At 42.8% G+C, this 16,537-nt stretch overlaps 1 protein-coding gene across 2 annotated transcripts in view; it reads right to left on the bottom strand.

Annotated features, from left to right (window-relative positions):
* Positions 1-16,537, bottom strand: part of LOC139406663 (furin-like) — a 160,369-nt gene that overhangs the window by 10,877 nt on the left and 132,955 nt on the right. For both annotated transcript variants that reach the window (XM_071149521.1, XM_071149529.1), the window contains exons 8-9: positions 15,443-15,615; positions 768-980 (exon numbers count right to left, since the gene is read on the bottom strand). In XM_071149521.1, the coding sequence (XP_071005622.1) occupies positions 768-980; positions 15,443-15,615 (386 nt within the window). The remainder of the gene's footprint in view (positions 1-767; positions 981-15,442; positions 15,616-16,537) is intronic.

Genomic DNA, 16,537 nt, shown 5'->3' with positions numbered 1-16,537 from the left:
GGAGCGTTGTGCCTTCAGTTAACCACCTCAGAGTAAGACAATGACACTGCCAGACTGAGAGACGTGTTTGTTCACCTGCAGCAGCCCTCTGGTGTGTTTGGGAGGAACGCGGAGAAAGCATTGAGTTGCAGGAGGATTCATATTAGTTGTGGTCAGGGAAGAGTGGTGTATATTAGTCACTATAGTTTGGTATATTAGTCACTATAGTCATATTAGTCACTATAGTGACTATATTAGTCGCACTATATTAGTCAATAGTTTGGAATGAATCACTATCTGTTTCAAGTGGAGTTTTACGCTGCTGTGTGTTTGTGTTTCAATGTCAATCTGTTTCTATGAGGTTTCCTCTGATGTGTGTTGGAGCGATCCTAGAGGTGTGTGTGTGTGCGTATCAGAGGTACTTGCTAAATGTTTCTGGTTGAGGTTGAAGTGGGTGTGTGGGTGTTTCGATATGCTTTATTATTAGGAGACGGTTTTATGTTGTACTTTCTGCTTTGTTGTATGTGATAAAGATCATCCTGGACCTCGAGGGATTGCTAATGATGACTCACATCATCTGTTTCTCATTGGGGTTTCTAGACCTGAAAATGCGTGGAAGATGTGTGTTATGCTGTATGTGTGTGTGTGTGTGTGTGTGTGTGTGTGTGTGTGTGTGTGTGTGTGTGTGTGTGTGTGTGTGTGTGTGTGTGTGTGTGTGTGTGTGTGTGTGTGTGTGTGTGTGTGTGTGTGTGTGTGTAAGAGAGTGTGTGTGTGTCAGTACTACTCACTATCTGTTTCTCGTTAGGGTTCCCAGAGCTGAAGGTGGTGGCGAGGGTGGAGGAGCAGGCCTCGCTGTACCAGGGCACCATGCCGTACTGGGTGGTGCTGCTAATGGACAGGGTGTAGATGCTGTTGGTGTAACCATCACAGTTACAGCTGTCCTTCTCACGACCACCGTTCCCCGACGCCCACACAAAGATGGAGCCCAGCCCGCCGCGGCCCTGGAAATGAACACATATAGGCAAGGATGACACACGGGTATCTACACAAAAAAAAGACATACAGTATAGCACAGACAGACACACAGAGACATACAGTATAGCACAGACAGACGGACGGACAGACGGACAGACAGACAGACAGACAGAGCCATACAGTATAGCACACAGACAGACATACAGAGACATACAGTGTAGCACAGACAGACACACAGAGACATACAGTATAGCACAGACAGACGGACGGACAGACAGACAGATGGACAGACAGACAGACAGACAGAGACATACAGTATAGCACACAGACAGACATACAGAGACATACAGTGTAGCACAGACAGACATACAGTATAGCACAGACACACACAGACAGACATACAGAGACAAACAGTATAGCAGACAGAGACACACAGACATACAGAGACATACAGATAGACATACAGAGACATACAGTATAGCACAGACAGACATACAGTATAGCAGACAGACAGACACACAGACAGACATACAGAGACAAACAGTATAGCACACAGACACATACAGTATAGCACACAGACAGACATACAGAGACATACAGTATAGCACACAGACAGACATACAGAGACATACAGTATAGCACAGACTCACACAGACAGACATACAGAGACAAACAGTATAGCACAGACAGACATACAGACAGACATACAGTATAGCACGCAGGCATAGATATAACACACACGCACGCTCAAGTGTGTGTATGTGGAGAGATGGATGCAGATGGAGTTTGTGTGTGTGTGCGTGCATGCATCTGTATGTGTGTGAGTTTTCAGTTGAGAGACTGATAGTGTGAAATATTGCACCAGACAAGGATGTTTACCCCTCCATCCTGTAAAAGCCTTGACATCCTTTCACTGGATGTGATATGCTGTTGTTATTCTTTCTGACACACACTGCACTGCTGCCGGCATAACTCTTATTAATGCATCATGAACTATATGGTAGACTACTGCTGCGGAAAAGCCAGTTAAAAAAATGATCACTTCATCACTGAAGTTAGTTCGATCGCATCCCACAACTGTCCCAGACTGTTTGAAATATTTATTTCCCGTGCAGAATAGGTCTATTTTTGTACTATAGGGAATAGTAGATTGACATATGCTAATGCTTTTGCTGTTCGGTAGTACCTACTCATCTTGTTGGCTGACGAAAACTAAATGTGGACAGTTTTTCCAATATCTATTTATTTATTTAACCTTTATTTAACTAATAACAAATTCTTATTTACAATGACAGCCTACCCCGGCCAAACCATAACGCAGACGACGCTGGAACAATTGTGCGCCGCCCTATGAGAGTCCCAATCACGGCCGGTTGTGATACAGCCCGGAATCGAACCAGGGTCTGTAGTGACGCCTCTAGCACTGAGGCGCAGTGCCTTAGACCATTGCGCAACTCGGGAGGGCATGATTGTACTGGACTGGTAGGAGGAGCAGCAGCTGCATGATGATACAGTATAATATTATCTACTGAATACACTTATATCCAACTTCTCTCCTTCTGTCATCTCCATAAGGAGGCCATTAGTCACAACTGGGCCATTCCATCATAACAATGGAAATGCAGGCATATCACAATAAAGATACACTTTGAAGCTTTTTCTTTTCAGAACCAAATATATAAGAGGAGCTACAAACTGAGGAGAAAATATCCTTCAGATGGAGAGTACAGAGAGAAAGGAGAGAAATAGAGAGTGCAGAGAGAAAGGAGAGTGGGAGAGAGAAGAGGAAGAGGGAAAACAATAGAGATGGAGAAAGACAACATTCAACAATGAAAAAGATATGGATATAGCAAGAGCGGCACAGTTGAACAAATATGCAGAATACGAATGGGCATTTGACATTATTTCACTCTTCGAATAATATCACATTTCTTCGCATATCCAGATAGTCGAAATTCACAATTTAAAAAAAAGTGACTCTTGTCCAGCCAGAATGATGCAAATGCACCTGGGAGAGGTAAACACAGGACAGGCTGCTTTTCTCCGTAGTTTTCCGCAAAAAGTAACAGGTCATGGTATATCCTTTAAGTAACAATGTCACAAGGAAAATCTAATTGAATTTATAACAACACTTTTTCCATGATCAAATTAGGCCTATCACCTCCCCCCCTCCAAAAAAAATGTTACCTTTATTTAACTAGGCAAGTCAATTAAGAACAAATTCTTATTTACAATGACGTCCTACCCCAGCCAAACTCAGACAACGCTGGGCCAATTGTGCGCCGCCCCATGGGACTCCCAATCAAGGCCAGATGTGATACAGCCTGGATTTGAACCAGGGACTGTAGTGACACCTCTTGCACTGAGATGCAGTGCCTTAGACCGCTGCACCTCTCGGAAGCCCACTAAGTAATCTAATACTAATGTCCGTTCGGATATCCGTGCTCATCCCTAATGGAGAAACAGAGGGATTGATTGAAAATGTGAAAGAGGTTGCATAAAAGAGCAGGGGCAAGAAAGAGATATGACGGGGAGGAGGGGCTAGATAGGCACACACTGTGTTGTGCCTCAACTCCAGCTGAGACTGAGATGAGAAACAGTGGAGGTGGGCGTGGGAGTGCCAACGACATGAACAAAACAAATCGTATCTCACACATGCATTACAGTACTGCTTAGAGAATGCGCCCACAGTCTTTATGGATCTAAAGAAGTGCTGTGAGAATGTTATTCCCCAATCCCTATCCCCTGTAGAGGGTTTGTCCCAGCGTGTGACTCAGTGGGACTCTCCTGCTCTCTTCCAGCTCACCAGTCCTGATACCTTAAAAAGAAGACCATCTCTTTTCAGCATGGTTCTACTGATGCATTGCTTTTTGTTTTCTTATGGATTACATCTAAATCAACAGGTATCCCCCAGTTCAAATCATTATGGGAATCTTTTCAGTAAAACAGAAAATGTCCTGTTTTGCTGCAGGCTATTCTTTTCTTTCCATCGGGCCATTATCCTAGGAGTGTTAGATGTGAGATTTATGTTATATGAATCATATTTCTGACATTGAAACTCCCTCTCCCCACATTCTTACAGCGATGGCTATCCTCTATTCCCTTCCTATCTAAATCTAACTCTGTGTCAGCGATTCTGCTCCCAATTCTCCTCTGCCATTTGTCATTGCAGATTTGTTTCAAGTTTCAACGTTTATTGGCCACGTGCACAACAGGTGTTGCGGAAATCCAAGATGGCGTAGCAGTCAGATGTATTAGTCGTTCGTCTTGTCGTGTCCCATGTATATATATTTTTATATATTTTCTTCGCATATCTTTTTATATTTTTCTAAACCCTTACTTCAAAATACTCTCCTGCAACCCACCTCACCCAATGTGGTATGGACCTGCTTTTTCTCTAACATATTTTTCTTTGCCTCTTACTGGAATATCTCCAACATAAACTAGCCAGCTAACTAGCCAGCTAACGGTCATCAGCTAACCTTTAGCTCGGAAAGCTCTCGCCAGTTTGTACAACGCAATTCAACCAGAGCATACCGGACTTATTTTTCTCTCCATATCCCCGGATTCCTATCGCAAGCTCTGAACCTAATCACCTTCCGACCTTCGCAGCTAACGTCCCCTGAATGCTAGCTGTCTAGAGCACAACGGACTGTTAGCTTACGAGGCCCATCGAATACATTCAGAAGCCATTAGCTAGCAGTCAGCTATCCTTTGCTAGCAGTCATCCGCTACCTTTATCCCGGACAACTCTCGCCAGTCTGTACAGCGTGACTCAAACCAAAGCTAGTCGAACTTATTCTTCTCGATATCTCCGGATTCCTACCGCAAGCTCTGAACCTATTTTTTTTTATTTAAAAAAAAAACATTTTTATTATGATATTTTTATATATATTTTTTCCACCTGGAATTATAGCAGCTAACGACCCCTGAACGCACAGCCGCTAATCTGCGGCCTGCTAGCTATCTAAAGCACATTGGACTGCTGGCTTAAGAGGCCCTTCGGACATATTACTTCGGCCACTATACATTTTTTGCCAATTGGCCTGTGTGGCACTATACATATTTTGCCAATTGGCCTGGTTTACCACACGGAGCCCTGCTGATCCGTCCGCTGATGTAACTGCACGAGGGGGCCACAACAGACTTCCCTCCGTCGCGTCATCCCTCTAAGGCCTTTCTGTTAGCCTGCTAGCCCCGTGCCGCTAGCATGCCTTTCCCTAACGTCATCATGCCATGTCGATTGCTGTTCTGGTTTGTAACTATTGTTTTATTTCACTGTAGAGCCTCTAGCATTGCTCAACATGCCTCGCCTAACAATTTAGTTCCACCCCCCAGACACGCAGTGACATCACCTGGTTAAAATGCTATTTCTAGAGACAATATCTCTTTCATTATCACTATATGCACAGGTTTACCCCCACTGTATTCACATCCTACTATACCTTTGTCTGTACATTATGCCTTGAATATATTCTACCGTGCCCAGAAATCTGCTCCTTTTACTCTCTGTTTTGAACGTACTAGGAGTCCAGTTCTGTTAGCTTTTAGCCGTACCCTTATCCTACTCCTCCTCTGTTCCTCTGGTGATGTAGAGGTTACTCCAGGCCCTGCAGTGTCTACCTCCACTCCCATCCCCCAGGCTCTCTCATTTGTTGACTTCTGCAACCGTAAAAGCCTTGGTTTCATGCATGTTAACATTAGAAGCCTCCTCCTTGTTTTATTCACTGCCCTAGCACACTCCACCAATCCGGATGTCCTAGCCGTGTCTGAATCCTGGCTTAGGAAGACCACCAAAAACCTTGACATTTCCATTCCTAACTATAACATTTTCCGACAAGATAGAACTGCCAAAGGGGGCGGTGTTGCAATTTACTGCAAAGATAGCCTGCGGAGTTCTGTCTTACTATCCAGGTCTGTACCCAAACAATTTGAGTTTCTACTTCTAAAAAATACCCTTTCCAGAAACAAGTCTCTCACCGTTGCCACTTGCTATAGACCACCCTCTGCCCCCAGCTGTGCCCTCGACACCATATGTGATTTGATTGCCCCCCATCTATCTTCTGAGCTCGTGCTGCTAGGTGACCTAAACTGGGACATGTTTAACACCACGGCCATCCTACAATCTAAGGTTGATGCCCTCAATCTCACACAATTTATCAATGAACCTACCAGATATAACCCCAAATCCGTAAACACGGGCACCCTCGTAGATATTATCCTAACTAACTCACCCCACAAATACACCTCTGCTGTTTTCAAACAAGATCTCAGCCATCACTGCCTCATTGCCTGCATCCGTAATGGGTCTGCGAGCAAACGACCACCCCTCATCACTGTCAAACGCTCCCTGAAACACTTCTGCGAGCAGGCCTTTCTAATCGACCTGGCCGGGGTATCCTGGAACGACATTGGCCTCATCCCGACAGTAGAGGATGCCTGGTTATTCTTTAAAAGTGCCTTCCTCACCATCTTAAATAGGCATGCCCCATTCAAAAAATGTAGAACCAGGAATAGCTATAGCCCTTGGTTCCCTCCAGACCTGTCTGCCCTTGACCAGCACAAAAACATCCTGTGGCGTTCTGCATTAGCATTGAATAGCCCCGTGATATGCAACTTTTCAGGGAAGTTAATAACCAATATACACAGGCAGTTAGGAAAGCTAAGGCTAGCTTTTTTAAACATAAATTTGCATCCTGCAGTACAAACTCAAAAAGGTTCTGGGACACTGTAAAGTCCATGGAGAATAAGAGCACCTCATCCCAGCTACCCACTGCTCTGAGGCTAGGAAACAGTTACAACCGACAAATCCACTATAATTGAGAATTTCAATAAGCATTTCTCTACGGCTGGCCATGCTTTCCACCTGGCTACCCCTACCCCGGTCAACTGCCCGGCACCCTCCACAGCAACCCGCCCAAGCCCCCACCATTTATCCTTCACCCATATCAAGATAGCTGATGTTCTGAAACAGCTGCAAAATCTGGACTCCTACAAATCAGCCGGGCTAGACAATCTGGACCCTCTCTTTCTTAAATTATCTGCCGAAATTGTTGCAAACCCTATTACTAGCCTGTTCAACCTCTCTTTCCCAAAGATTGGAAAGCTGCCGCGGTCATCCCCCTTTTCAAAGGGGGAGACACTCTAGACCCAAACTGCTACAGACCTATATCTATCCTACCCTGCATCTCTAAGGTCTTCGAAAGCCAAGTAAACAAACAGATTACTGACCATTTTGAATCACATCGTACCTTCTCCGCTATGAAATCTGGTTTCCGATCTGGTCATGGGTGCACCTCAGCCACGCTCAAGGTCCTTAACGATATCATAACCGCCATCGATAAGAGACATTACTGTGCAGCTGTATTCATCGACCTGGCCAAGACTTTCGACTCTGTCAATCACCACATTCTTATTGGCAGACTCAACAGCCTTGGTTTCTCAAATGATTGTCTCGCCTGGTTCACCAACTACTTCTCTGATAGAGCTCAGTGTGTCAAATCGGAGGGCCTGTTGTCTGGACCTCTGGCAGTCTCTATGGGGGTGCCACAGGGTTCAATTCTCGGGCCGACTCTCTTCTCTGTATACATCAATGATGTCGCTCTTGCTGCTGGTGATTCTCTAATCCACCTCTACGCAGATGACACCATTCTGTATACTCCTGGCCCTTCTTTGAACACTGTGTTAACTAACCTCCAGATGAGCTTCAATGCCATACAACTCTCCTTCTGTGGCCTCCAACTGCTCTTAAAACGCAAATAAAACTAAATGCATGCTATTCAACAGATCATTGCCAAACCCACTGGCTACAGGTTATCTACAAGTCTCTGCTAGGTAAAGCCCCGCCCTATCTCAGCTCGCTGGTCACCATAGCAGCACCTACTCGTAGCACACGCTCCAGCAGGTATATCTCACTGGTCACCCCCAAAGCCAATTCATCCTTTGGTCGCCTTTCCTTCCAGTTCTCTGCTGCCACTGACTGGAACGAACTGCAAAAATCACTGAAGCTGGAGATTCCCATCTCCCTCACTAGCTTTAAGAACCAGCTGTCAGAGCAGCTCACAGATCACTGCACCTGTTCATAGCCCATCTGTATACAGCCCATCTATCTACCTCATTCCCATACTGTATTTATTTATTTTGCTCCTTTTGCACCACAGTATCTCTACTTGCACATCCATCTTTTGCACATCTACCATTCCAGTGTTTAATTGCCATATTGTAATTACTTTGCCACCATGGCCTATTTATTGCCTTAACTCCCTTATTTGACCTTATTTGCACTCACTGTATATATACTTTTTTCCCTTTTTTTTCTACTGTATTATTGACTGTATGTTTTGTTACATCCATGTGTAACTCTGTGTTGTTGTATGTGTCGAACTGCTATGCTTTATCTTGGCCAGGTCGCAGTTGCAAATGAGAACTTGTTCTCAACTACCTTACCTGGTTAAATAAAGGTGAAAAATAAATAAATAAAAGGTGTAAAACAGTGCAGTGAAATTCTTACCTTGAGAGCTTTCCCAAAAATAGTGATAATAATAATAATAATAGAAATAATAGAAAATAGTATAAAAAAATAAAAACACACAAGAACTACGATGAGAGTTAAAGAAACACGATAATGCAAGTATATACAGGTCAGTGCCAGTACCTTATTTTTTATTCAATGTGCAGGGGTACTGGAATGGTTGAAGAGGGTTTATACATAAAAAGTGACTAGTAGAAGGATATACATTTAAACAGGGCTGAAAGGTGACTAGTAGAAGGATATGCATGTAAACAGGGCTGAAATGTGACTGGTAGAAGGATATACATGTAAACAGGGCTGAAAGGTGACTAGTAGAAGGATATGCATGTAAACATGGCTGAAAGGTGACTAGTAGAAGGATATACATGTAAACAGGGCTGAAAGGTGACTGGTAGAAGGATATACATGTAAACAGGGCTGAAAGGTGACTGGTAGTAGGATATACATGTAAACATGGCTGAAAGGTGAATGGTAGTAGGATATGCATGTAAACAGGGATGAAAGGTGACTAATAGAAGGATATGCATGTAAACAGGGCTGAAAGGTGACTGGTAGTAGGATATGCATGTAAACAGGGCTGAAAGGTGACTGGTAGCAGGAATATACACTGACACCTCCCTATTATTGAGTTGTACCCCCTTTTGCCCTCAGAGGCATGGACTCTACAAGGTGTTGAAAGCATGCTGGTTTTGGAAGCATCAACATGCTGGATCATGTTGACTCCAATGCCACAGTTGTGTCATGTTGGTGGTGGACCATTCTTGATACACATGGGAAACTGTTGAGTGTGAAAAACGAGTAGCGTTGCAGACCTTGACACACTCAAACCGGTGCGCCAGGCACCTACTACCATACCCCGTTCAAAAGGCACTTAAATATTTTGTCTTGCCCATTCACCCTCTGGCACACATGACCTGGATTCACCTGATCAATCTATGTAATGGAAAGAGCAGGTGTTCCTAATGTTTTCTTCACTAAGTGGTAATATACTAGTGGTAATATATACATGTAAATATGAGTAATTGTGACCAGTAGCAGGATAAATAGGTAAATACTAATGGTAATGGCAGTCAATAATCAATGGACAGCAGAGTAAGGGAGTAATACATCTAATCAATAAGGCCAGCATCCCGGAGTGGCCTCTTCACTGTTGATGTTGAGACTGGTGTTTTGAGGGTACTATTTAATGAAGCTGACAGTTAAGGACTTCTGAGGCGTCTGTTTCTCAAACTAGACACTAATGTACTTGTCCTCTTGCTCAGTTGTGCTCTGGAGGCCTCCCACTACTCTTTCTATTCTGGTTAGAGACAGTTTGCGCTATTCTGTGAATGGAGTAGTACACAGCGTTGTACCAGATCTTCAGTTTCTTGGCAATGTCTCGCATGGAATAGCCTTCATTTCTCAGAACAAAAATAGACTGACAAGTTTCAGAAGAAAGTTATTTGTTTCTGGCCATTTTGAACCTGTAATAGAACCCACAAATGCTGATGCTCCAGACACTCAACTGGTCTAAAGAAGGCCAGTTTTATTGCTTCTTTAAATCAGCACAACAGTTTTCAGCTGTGCTGACATAATTGCAAAAGGGTTTTCTAATGATCAATTAGCCTTTTAAATTATAAACTTGGATTAGCTAACACAACGTGCCATTAGAACACAGATAGTTGCTGATAATGGGCCTCTGTACCCCTATGTAGATATTCTATAAAAAATCTGCCGTTTCCAGCTACAACAGTCATTTACAACATTAACAATGTCTACACTGTATTTATGATCAATTTGATGTTATTTTAATGGACAAAAAATGTGCTTTTCTTTCAAAAACAAGGACATTTTTAAGTGACCCCAAACTTTTGAACGGTAGTGTAGGTATTCCTCTTGTCCACGTGTGAGAGGGTAGTGTGGAGTGCATTGTCAGTTGATCTGTTGGGGCGGTATGCAAATTGAAGTGGGTCCAGAGTGTCTGGGATGATGGAGATGATGTGTTCTTGGGCACAGGAATGATGCTGCTCAGCGTAAAACAAGTAGGGATTACAGACTGGGGCAATGAGAGATTGAAAATTACCGTGAAGATGCCTGCCAGCTGGTCTGTGCATGCTCTAAGAATGCGCCCTGGAATACCGTATAACCCCGTGGCCTTGGAGAGTGTTGACCAGATTAAAAACGGTAGGGACGGTAGGGGCCCTCGTGCACAGCTCGAATAAATGTATTGCGTTCGACTGGTAGGGAGGCATCATGGCTAGGTCTACCTTTGTAATCCATAATGGACCGTAGCCCTTGCCACACGCGTCGAGCATCGGGGCCGGTATAATAGGATTCCAACTCGTTCCTATATTGTTATTTTGCCTGTTTGATGGCTCTGTGGAGGTCGTAGCGGGACTTCTTGTACGTGTTCGTGTCCTTAGCCATAGGCTCGTGGTTGGCTGCAATAGCCTTGTGTGCGGTAGCTCTGTCCTTTAGTTTAGCGCATATGTCAGTGTTAATCCAGTGCTTTTGATTGGGGAAGCAGTGAATCTTCACTGTGGGGACAACGTCTGCAATGTATTTCCTGATGAAGCACGAGACGGAGGTGGTTAGCGCGTCGATGGTATCAGCAGGAAACACATATTCCAGTCAGCGCTAGCAAAGCAGTCCTGCAACATAGCCTCTGAACCTGTAAGCAGGATGCAGGAGTATAGAGACATGATCTGATTTGCCAAAGGAGGGACGGGGGAGGGTCTTGTATGCTTGTTTGTGGGTTGAGTAACAGTGGTCTAGGACTTTATCAGCCCCAGTGGAGAGGGAGATGTGTTGATACGTTTTTATTTATTTATTTATTTCACCTTTATTTAACAAGGTAGGCCAGTTGAGAACAAGTTCTCATTTACAACTGTGACCTGGCCAAGATAAAGCAAGGCAGTGATCGGTAAGCAGCTCAGACAGCTGATGCTTAAAGTTAGAGTATAAGACTCCAGCTTCAGAGATTTTTAAAATTCGTTCCAGTCATTGGCAGCAGAGAACTGGAAGGCGGCCAAAGGAAGTGTTAGCTTTGGGGATGATCAGTGCAATATACCTGCTGGAGCACGTGCTACGGGTGGGCATCACGTGTCTTAGTAACGTGGAATTAAAATTGCCAGCAAAAATAAAAGCAGACTCTGGGTGAATGGTTTCCTGCTTGCTTATTGCCTCGTACAATTCATTAAGTGCCAGCTTGTTGTTGTTGTCCTGAGGTGGAATATATTCAGCAGTCACGATAACAAAGAAAACCCTTCTACCCAACCCTTCTACCTCTCGGGAGGTAGAAGGGTCGGTATTTGATCATCAGGTATTCCAAGACGGGTGAACAATAAGTAGAAACTTCCACTGCGCTAGAGTCTGCACCAAGGGTTGGAACCGGTTCAGGGAACAGAACTGAAAAATAACAAAATGATTTGAGGAACAGAACCCGAACTTAAAGTGATCTATACTGTTCCGGAACAGAACATATTTTTAAAGCATGGGAACCGGTTAATAATGTTATTTTAAGTTCAATAATTTTTAAAATGTAGTCCCACAAAAGTCACAACAAAGCGCCTATGCAAAGCCCTAACTCTGTCACTCAAACTTATTCCAGCGTCTGCCTGCCAGCTGGAAATCTTTGCCAGAGGGTGTGCGTGTGTGTGTAGGCTGGGATTACACGAGATCTGAATGACATGGGTAATGCATTGGGTGTTCTGTAAACTCATCCCCAGGCTCAATTGCTACTGCATATAAAGACTGGAAACACTGTGCAACAAAATAGGACTTGAAAGGGGCGTGGGTAGAGAGAGAGCCTGCCATAGCTGTATTAAAATTCCGAAAATCGTCAATCAAAATAAATGTTGTATCACAGTGCCAATTTTATTTTTGGGTAGCCCAATTGATTCTGAGTTCAGATATATAAAGTTATGTGAAAACTATTTCAAGATGCATACTTTCCGATATCCCGAACTCACCTCCTTGTTTAGCCTAAATCACTTGCGCTGCTCGCACTTTGAAACCCAGAGTTCAAGTTCAACTTTCAACTTTTATTTGTCACATGGACATGTACAGTGAAATGCTTAACTTTCAAGCCCCACCCAACAGTGCAGTATTTAATATCAAAATATTATACTAAACTAATAAAGAATAACATGAGAAATATGGAATAAGTGAGGAAGCTACAGCGCATTCAGAAAGTAAGACAGAAAGTTCAGACCCCTTGACATTTTACATTTTTGTTACGTTACAGCCTTATTTTCTCCCCTCATCATTCTATACACAATACCCCATAATCACAAAGCAAAAAAACAAGTAAAGAAAATGTAAAACAAAAAAAACAAAAAATGTCACATTCAGACCCTTCACTCGGGACATTGTTGAAGTACCTATGGCAGCGATTACAGCCTTGAGTCTTCATGGTTATGACGCTACAGGCTTTGCACAACTGTATTTGGGGAGTTCCTCTGCAGATCCTCTCAAGCTTTGTCAGGTTGAATGGGAAGTGTCGCTGCACTCAACTTTTTTATTTTTGAACCTTTATTTAAGAACAAATTCTTATTTTCAATGACGGCCTAGGAACAGTGAGATAAAATGTGCAGTTTTGTCACACAACACTGCCACAGATCTCTCAAGTTTGGCATGCTGACGGCAGGAATGTCCACCAGAGCTGTTGCCAGAGATTTGAAAGTTAATTTCATCCCATAAGCCGCCTCCAATGTTATATTAGAGAAATTGGCAGTACGTCCAACTGACCTCACAACCACAGACCACATGTAACCACGCCAGCCTAGGACCTCCACATCCGGCTTCTTCACCTGCGGGATTGTCTGAGACCAGCCACTCAGACAGCTAATGAAACTGAGGAGTATGTATGTATGTCTGTAATAACGCCCATTTGTGGGGAAAAAACTAATTCCAATTGGCTGGGACTGGCTCCCCAGTAGGTGGGTCTGGCTCCCAAGAGGATGGCTGCGCCACTGCCCAGTAATGTGAAATTCATAGATTAGGGCCAAATTAATTTATTTCAATTGACTGATTTCCTTATATGAACTTTAACTCAGTAAAATCATTGAAATTGTTGCGTGTTGCATTTATATTTTTGTTCAGTATACATTTGGAAAAAAGTCTAATGAACCATTTCATATACACCATCACATTAAATGCATTATTTATTTTGGTCGGGTCTAAAGAAACATAATATGAAGAAAAAGTATTTAAGAGGAACATAATGAGTTGGCCTATGTTATCTACCGTAGGCTGTAGGTTTGTTAATTTAGCTGAAAAGATATGCTTATAAGTCCCCATGACACTATTTTATTTTATAATAAGAATAATATAATTTAACTTAGCTGAATAAAATAGAAAGGCTATTTTTCCCATTATGGAGCGAGAGCGCATATGAAGTGGCTATGTTGAGCGTAAAAGTGGTCATTTGAAACAGGTCCTATAAACTAGATTTAGAGTTATTTGGCAACTTGGAATGATACAAACCTTAGAATGTCTTAGAAATCAAAACATATATGGGCTGCACGATGTGACTATAGACTATTGATGATTTGAGAAAGTAGAAAAAAAAAGCTTGCGCTCCGTTTCTTGCCTCAGGCTGCACAGCTGTTCTCTCATCCAGTGATCATATTTTCACCCATCAGACTACTCTCAATTTAATCTTGTTTTTACTAATATGTCAAAATAGTTTAGATTTAGAATGACCCATTATGAAACGGGCAGGAACAGGGAAAAAAATAAATCTGTATGCACTGGAATAGCGAATGAAGGCTGCACGGTTTCCCATCGGTCTGTTTTGTAGGCTACTTCAGGTTTATAGTGGAGCATGTTCTTAATATGAGCAGCTGAAAAATAATTATAATAACACTTATTTCACTCCATGCATCAACCACTGTTTGGGGAGCATGCTCTCGTTGCCCAACAGGTGATATTCCGTCCAATCTCTGTATGCCATGCATGGCCTCTCCAACATCGATAGTAACATATTTACGCACCTAAACATATTTCACTAATCTGCGCGCTTGATAAAGGAGTAAAGCAGAAAGAGGAGGAGATGGAAACGCATAGTGGCAAGATATTCTGCTGAAGGTAATGTGTCACCCAATGAAATATAAAAAGGCTATTCAAAATCAAATTCACTAATTGTAGGCTAACTGTAAGCCGCCCTGCACAATCAATGAACCAACAGCCTCGCCGTGGACTATACAAAATGGATAGACATTTTGGAGTAGGATAAGGTAACCAGCCTATCCAATATGCATAATAATACAGTCCACACTCAAAGGCCATTACTAGAATTTGTTTAATTTTTGAGTATAGGCTAGACCAACTATGTACCAAAGACATCGTAAAACAGTTTTGTTTGATATTTTTCTGCCATGTGTAATATGCAGTACAGCTATGTACTATATAATGGCATAATCATACTTTTTATATTTATAAAAAAAATGGTGGGGGGGGGGGGGGTTTAGGCTCATAAACTCTAATCTGCTCATGGGAGTCTTGAATTAATCATCAATTTAGAAAGTGCTGTCCATTTCGTTGTGTTAGGCTTTGAAACAACATCCACAACAACCATGTTTTACACTGTTTCAACCTGCTGTTGAACTTCTTTCTTCAAATTGATCATCACAGTGAGGTGAGTTGTAAAAGTATGATAGGCCTACTGTTTTGATGATAAGTGTTTGATGTGAATTTCGATTGCATTTGCATTGATGTCAGAGCGGTTGAGAGACAATAGAGCCCTGAGTACCAGGCCATTAACGACCTAATGGTCGTTAGCAAGTTGGGTACTACCAAAGCATGCCCAGAGTGCATAAAAGGAGATTACCGTGACTCAGGGGTCACATAGAATATTTCTGCGGTCACGACTCATGAATGCTGGTGTGGCAATAACAAGGTCATCGCAACAACCCTAGGTAGGTATGCATCATAAGCCATGTGTGCTCCAGTAATGAATTAGCTCCACTGACTGACCTCAGTGACTCCTCGGAGGAATGCCTCCTTGGCCAGCTTGGCGGGGCCGTCTACCGTCTTCCCATCATCCTCTGGGCCCCAGCTGGCGCTGTAGATGTGGATGTGCTGCGAGTTGAGGCTGAGGGAGTGGGCCTCCACCACATCTGTCACTTCTCCATCCAGCATACGCACACCTGAACACACACGCAAGGTCAGTACACAGATCGAGAGAGAGAGACAGGTGAAATCAGAGGTAAAATAAAGTAGATAGACAGGTAGGGTGAGACAAAGGGAGAAAGAGAGGTGACAGAAAGAGAGAGACAGAGGAACATTGTGTCAGAGAGACAGCATGAGCGATGAAGAGGTAGGGTGCTATAAACATGATGCAGTTGGGATACAAAGCCTTTTGTGTCTGGCTGTCATATTGACAAACACACTGGGGAGACAAAGGGCTTATGAGCCTGTCACTCTGTCAGATGTGATGAGCAATTGTACTCTCAGACACAAGCATGCAGAAGTGTGCTCACTTACTCACACGCACACACTTTTTACTGTTGTAGCTATAAAAAAGCACAGCTGGCCATTAAAACAAGAGTCAATACATTCTCCTTCTCATTAAACAACCAGGTAGGAAAACATACATCTCACAAACAACACAAGATCGGCAGAACATTCCTTCTGACGAACAAGTGCGGGAGGGTTTTTACGGTGCCTTAAACAGTGTCTGTGACCTGAGGGAAACCAACTGGCCCAGTAGCAGGGTCATTCATTGAAATGAGTGCCTTCTTTTTTTAAGTAGAAATTGTGCACCAATATTGAATTTTAAAAGCCAGTTATATTAATTAAAGTGCCCTTTAATATAGACCACATAGAGAATTCAAAAAATCCAAATTTGTATATGAATAAAGACTTGCTAAATTGGCAAAATTATGCATTTTGACATGTCCCTCTGTATCCACTGTGACTTCTAGGAAGATTTTAACTGCAAAATGTCTCCAAGTTTTCACCATCATCGTAAAGCCTTTGTTGCTTTGGCAATATCATTTCTGAAGATTATTATTTATTTAATGTGATTAGTGATTCATTTACGTGAACTCTCGTTTTAATATGGTGAAA

This window comes from Oncorhynchus clarkii, chromosome 1 (assembly GCF_045791955.1).
Source record: "Oncorhynchus clarkii lewisi isolate Uvic-CL-2024 chromosome 1, UVic_Ocla_1.0, whole genome shotgun sequence".
Taxonomy (NCBI): domain Eukaryota; kingdom Metazoa; phylum Chordata; class Actinopteri; order Salmoniformes; family Salmonidae; genus Oncorhynchus; species Oncorhynchus clarkii.
This window is presented reverse-complemented; position numbering and strand designations above follow the sequence as displayed.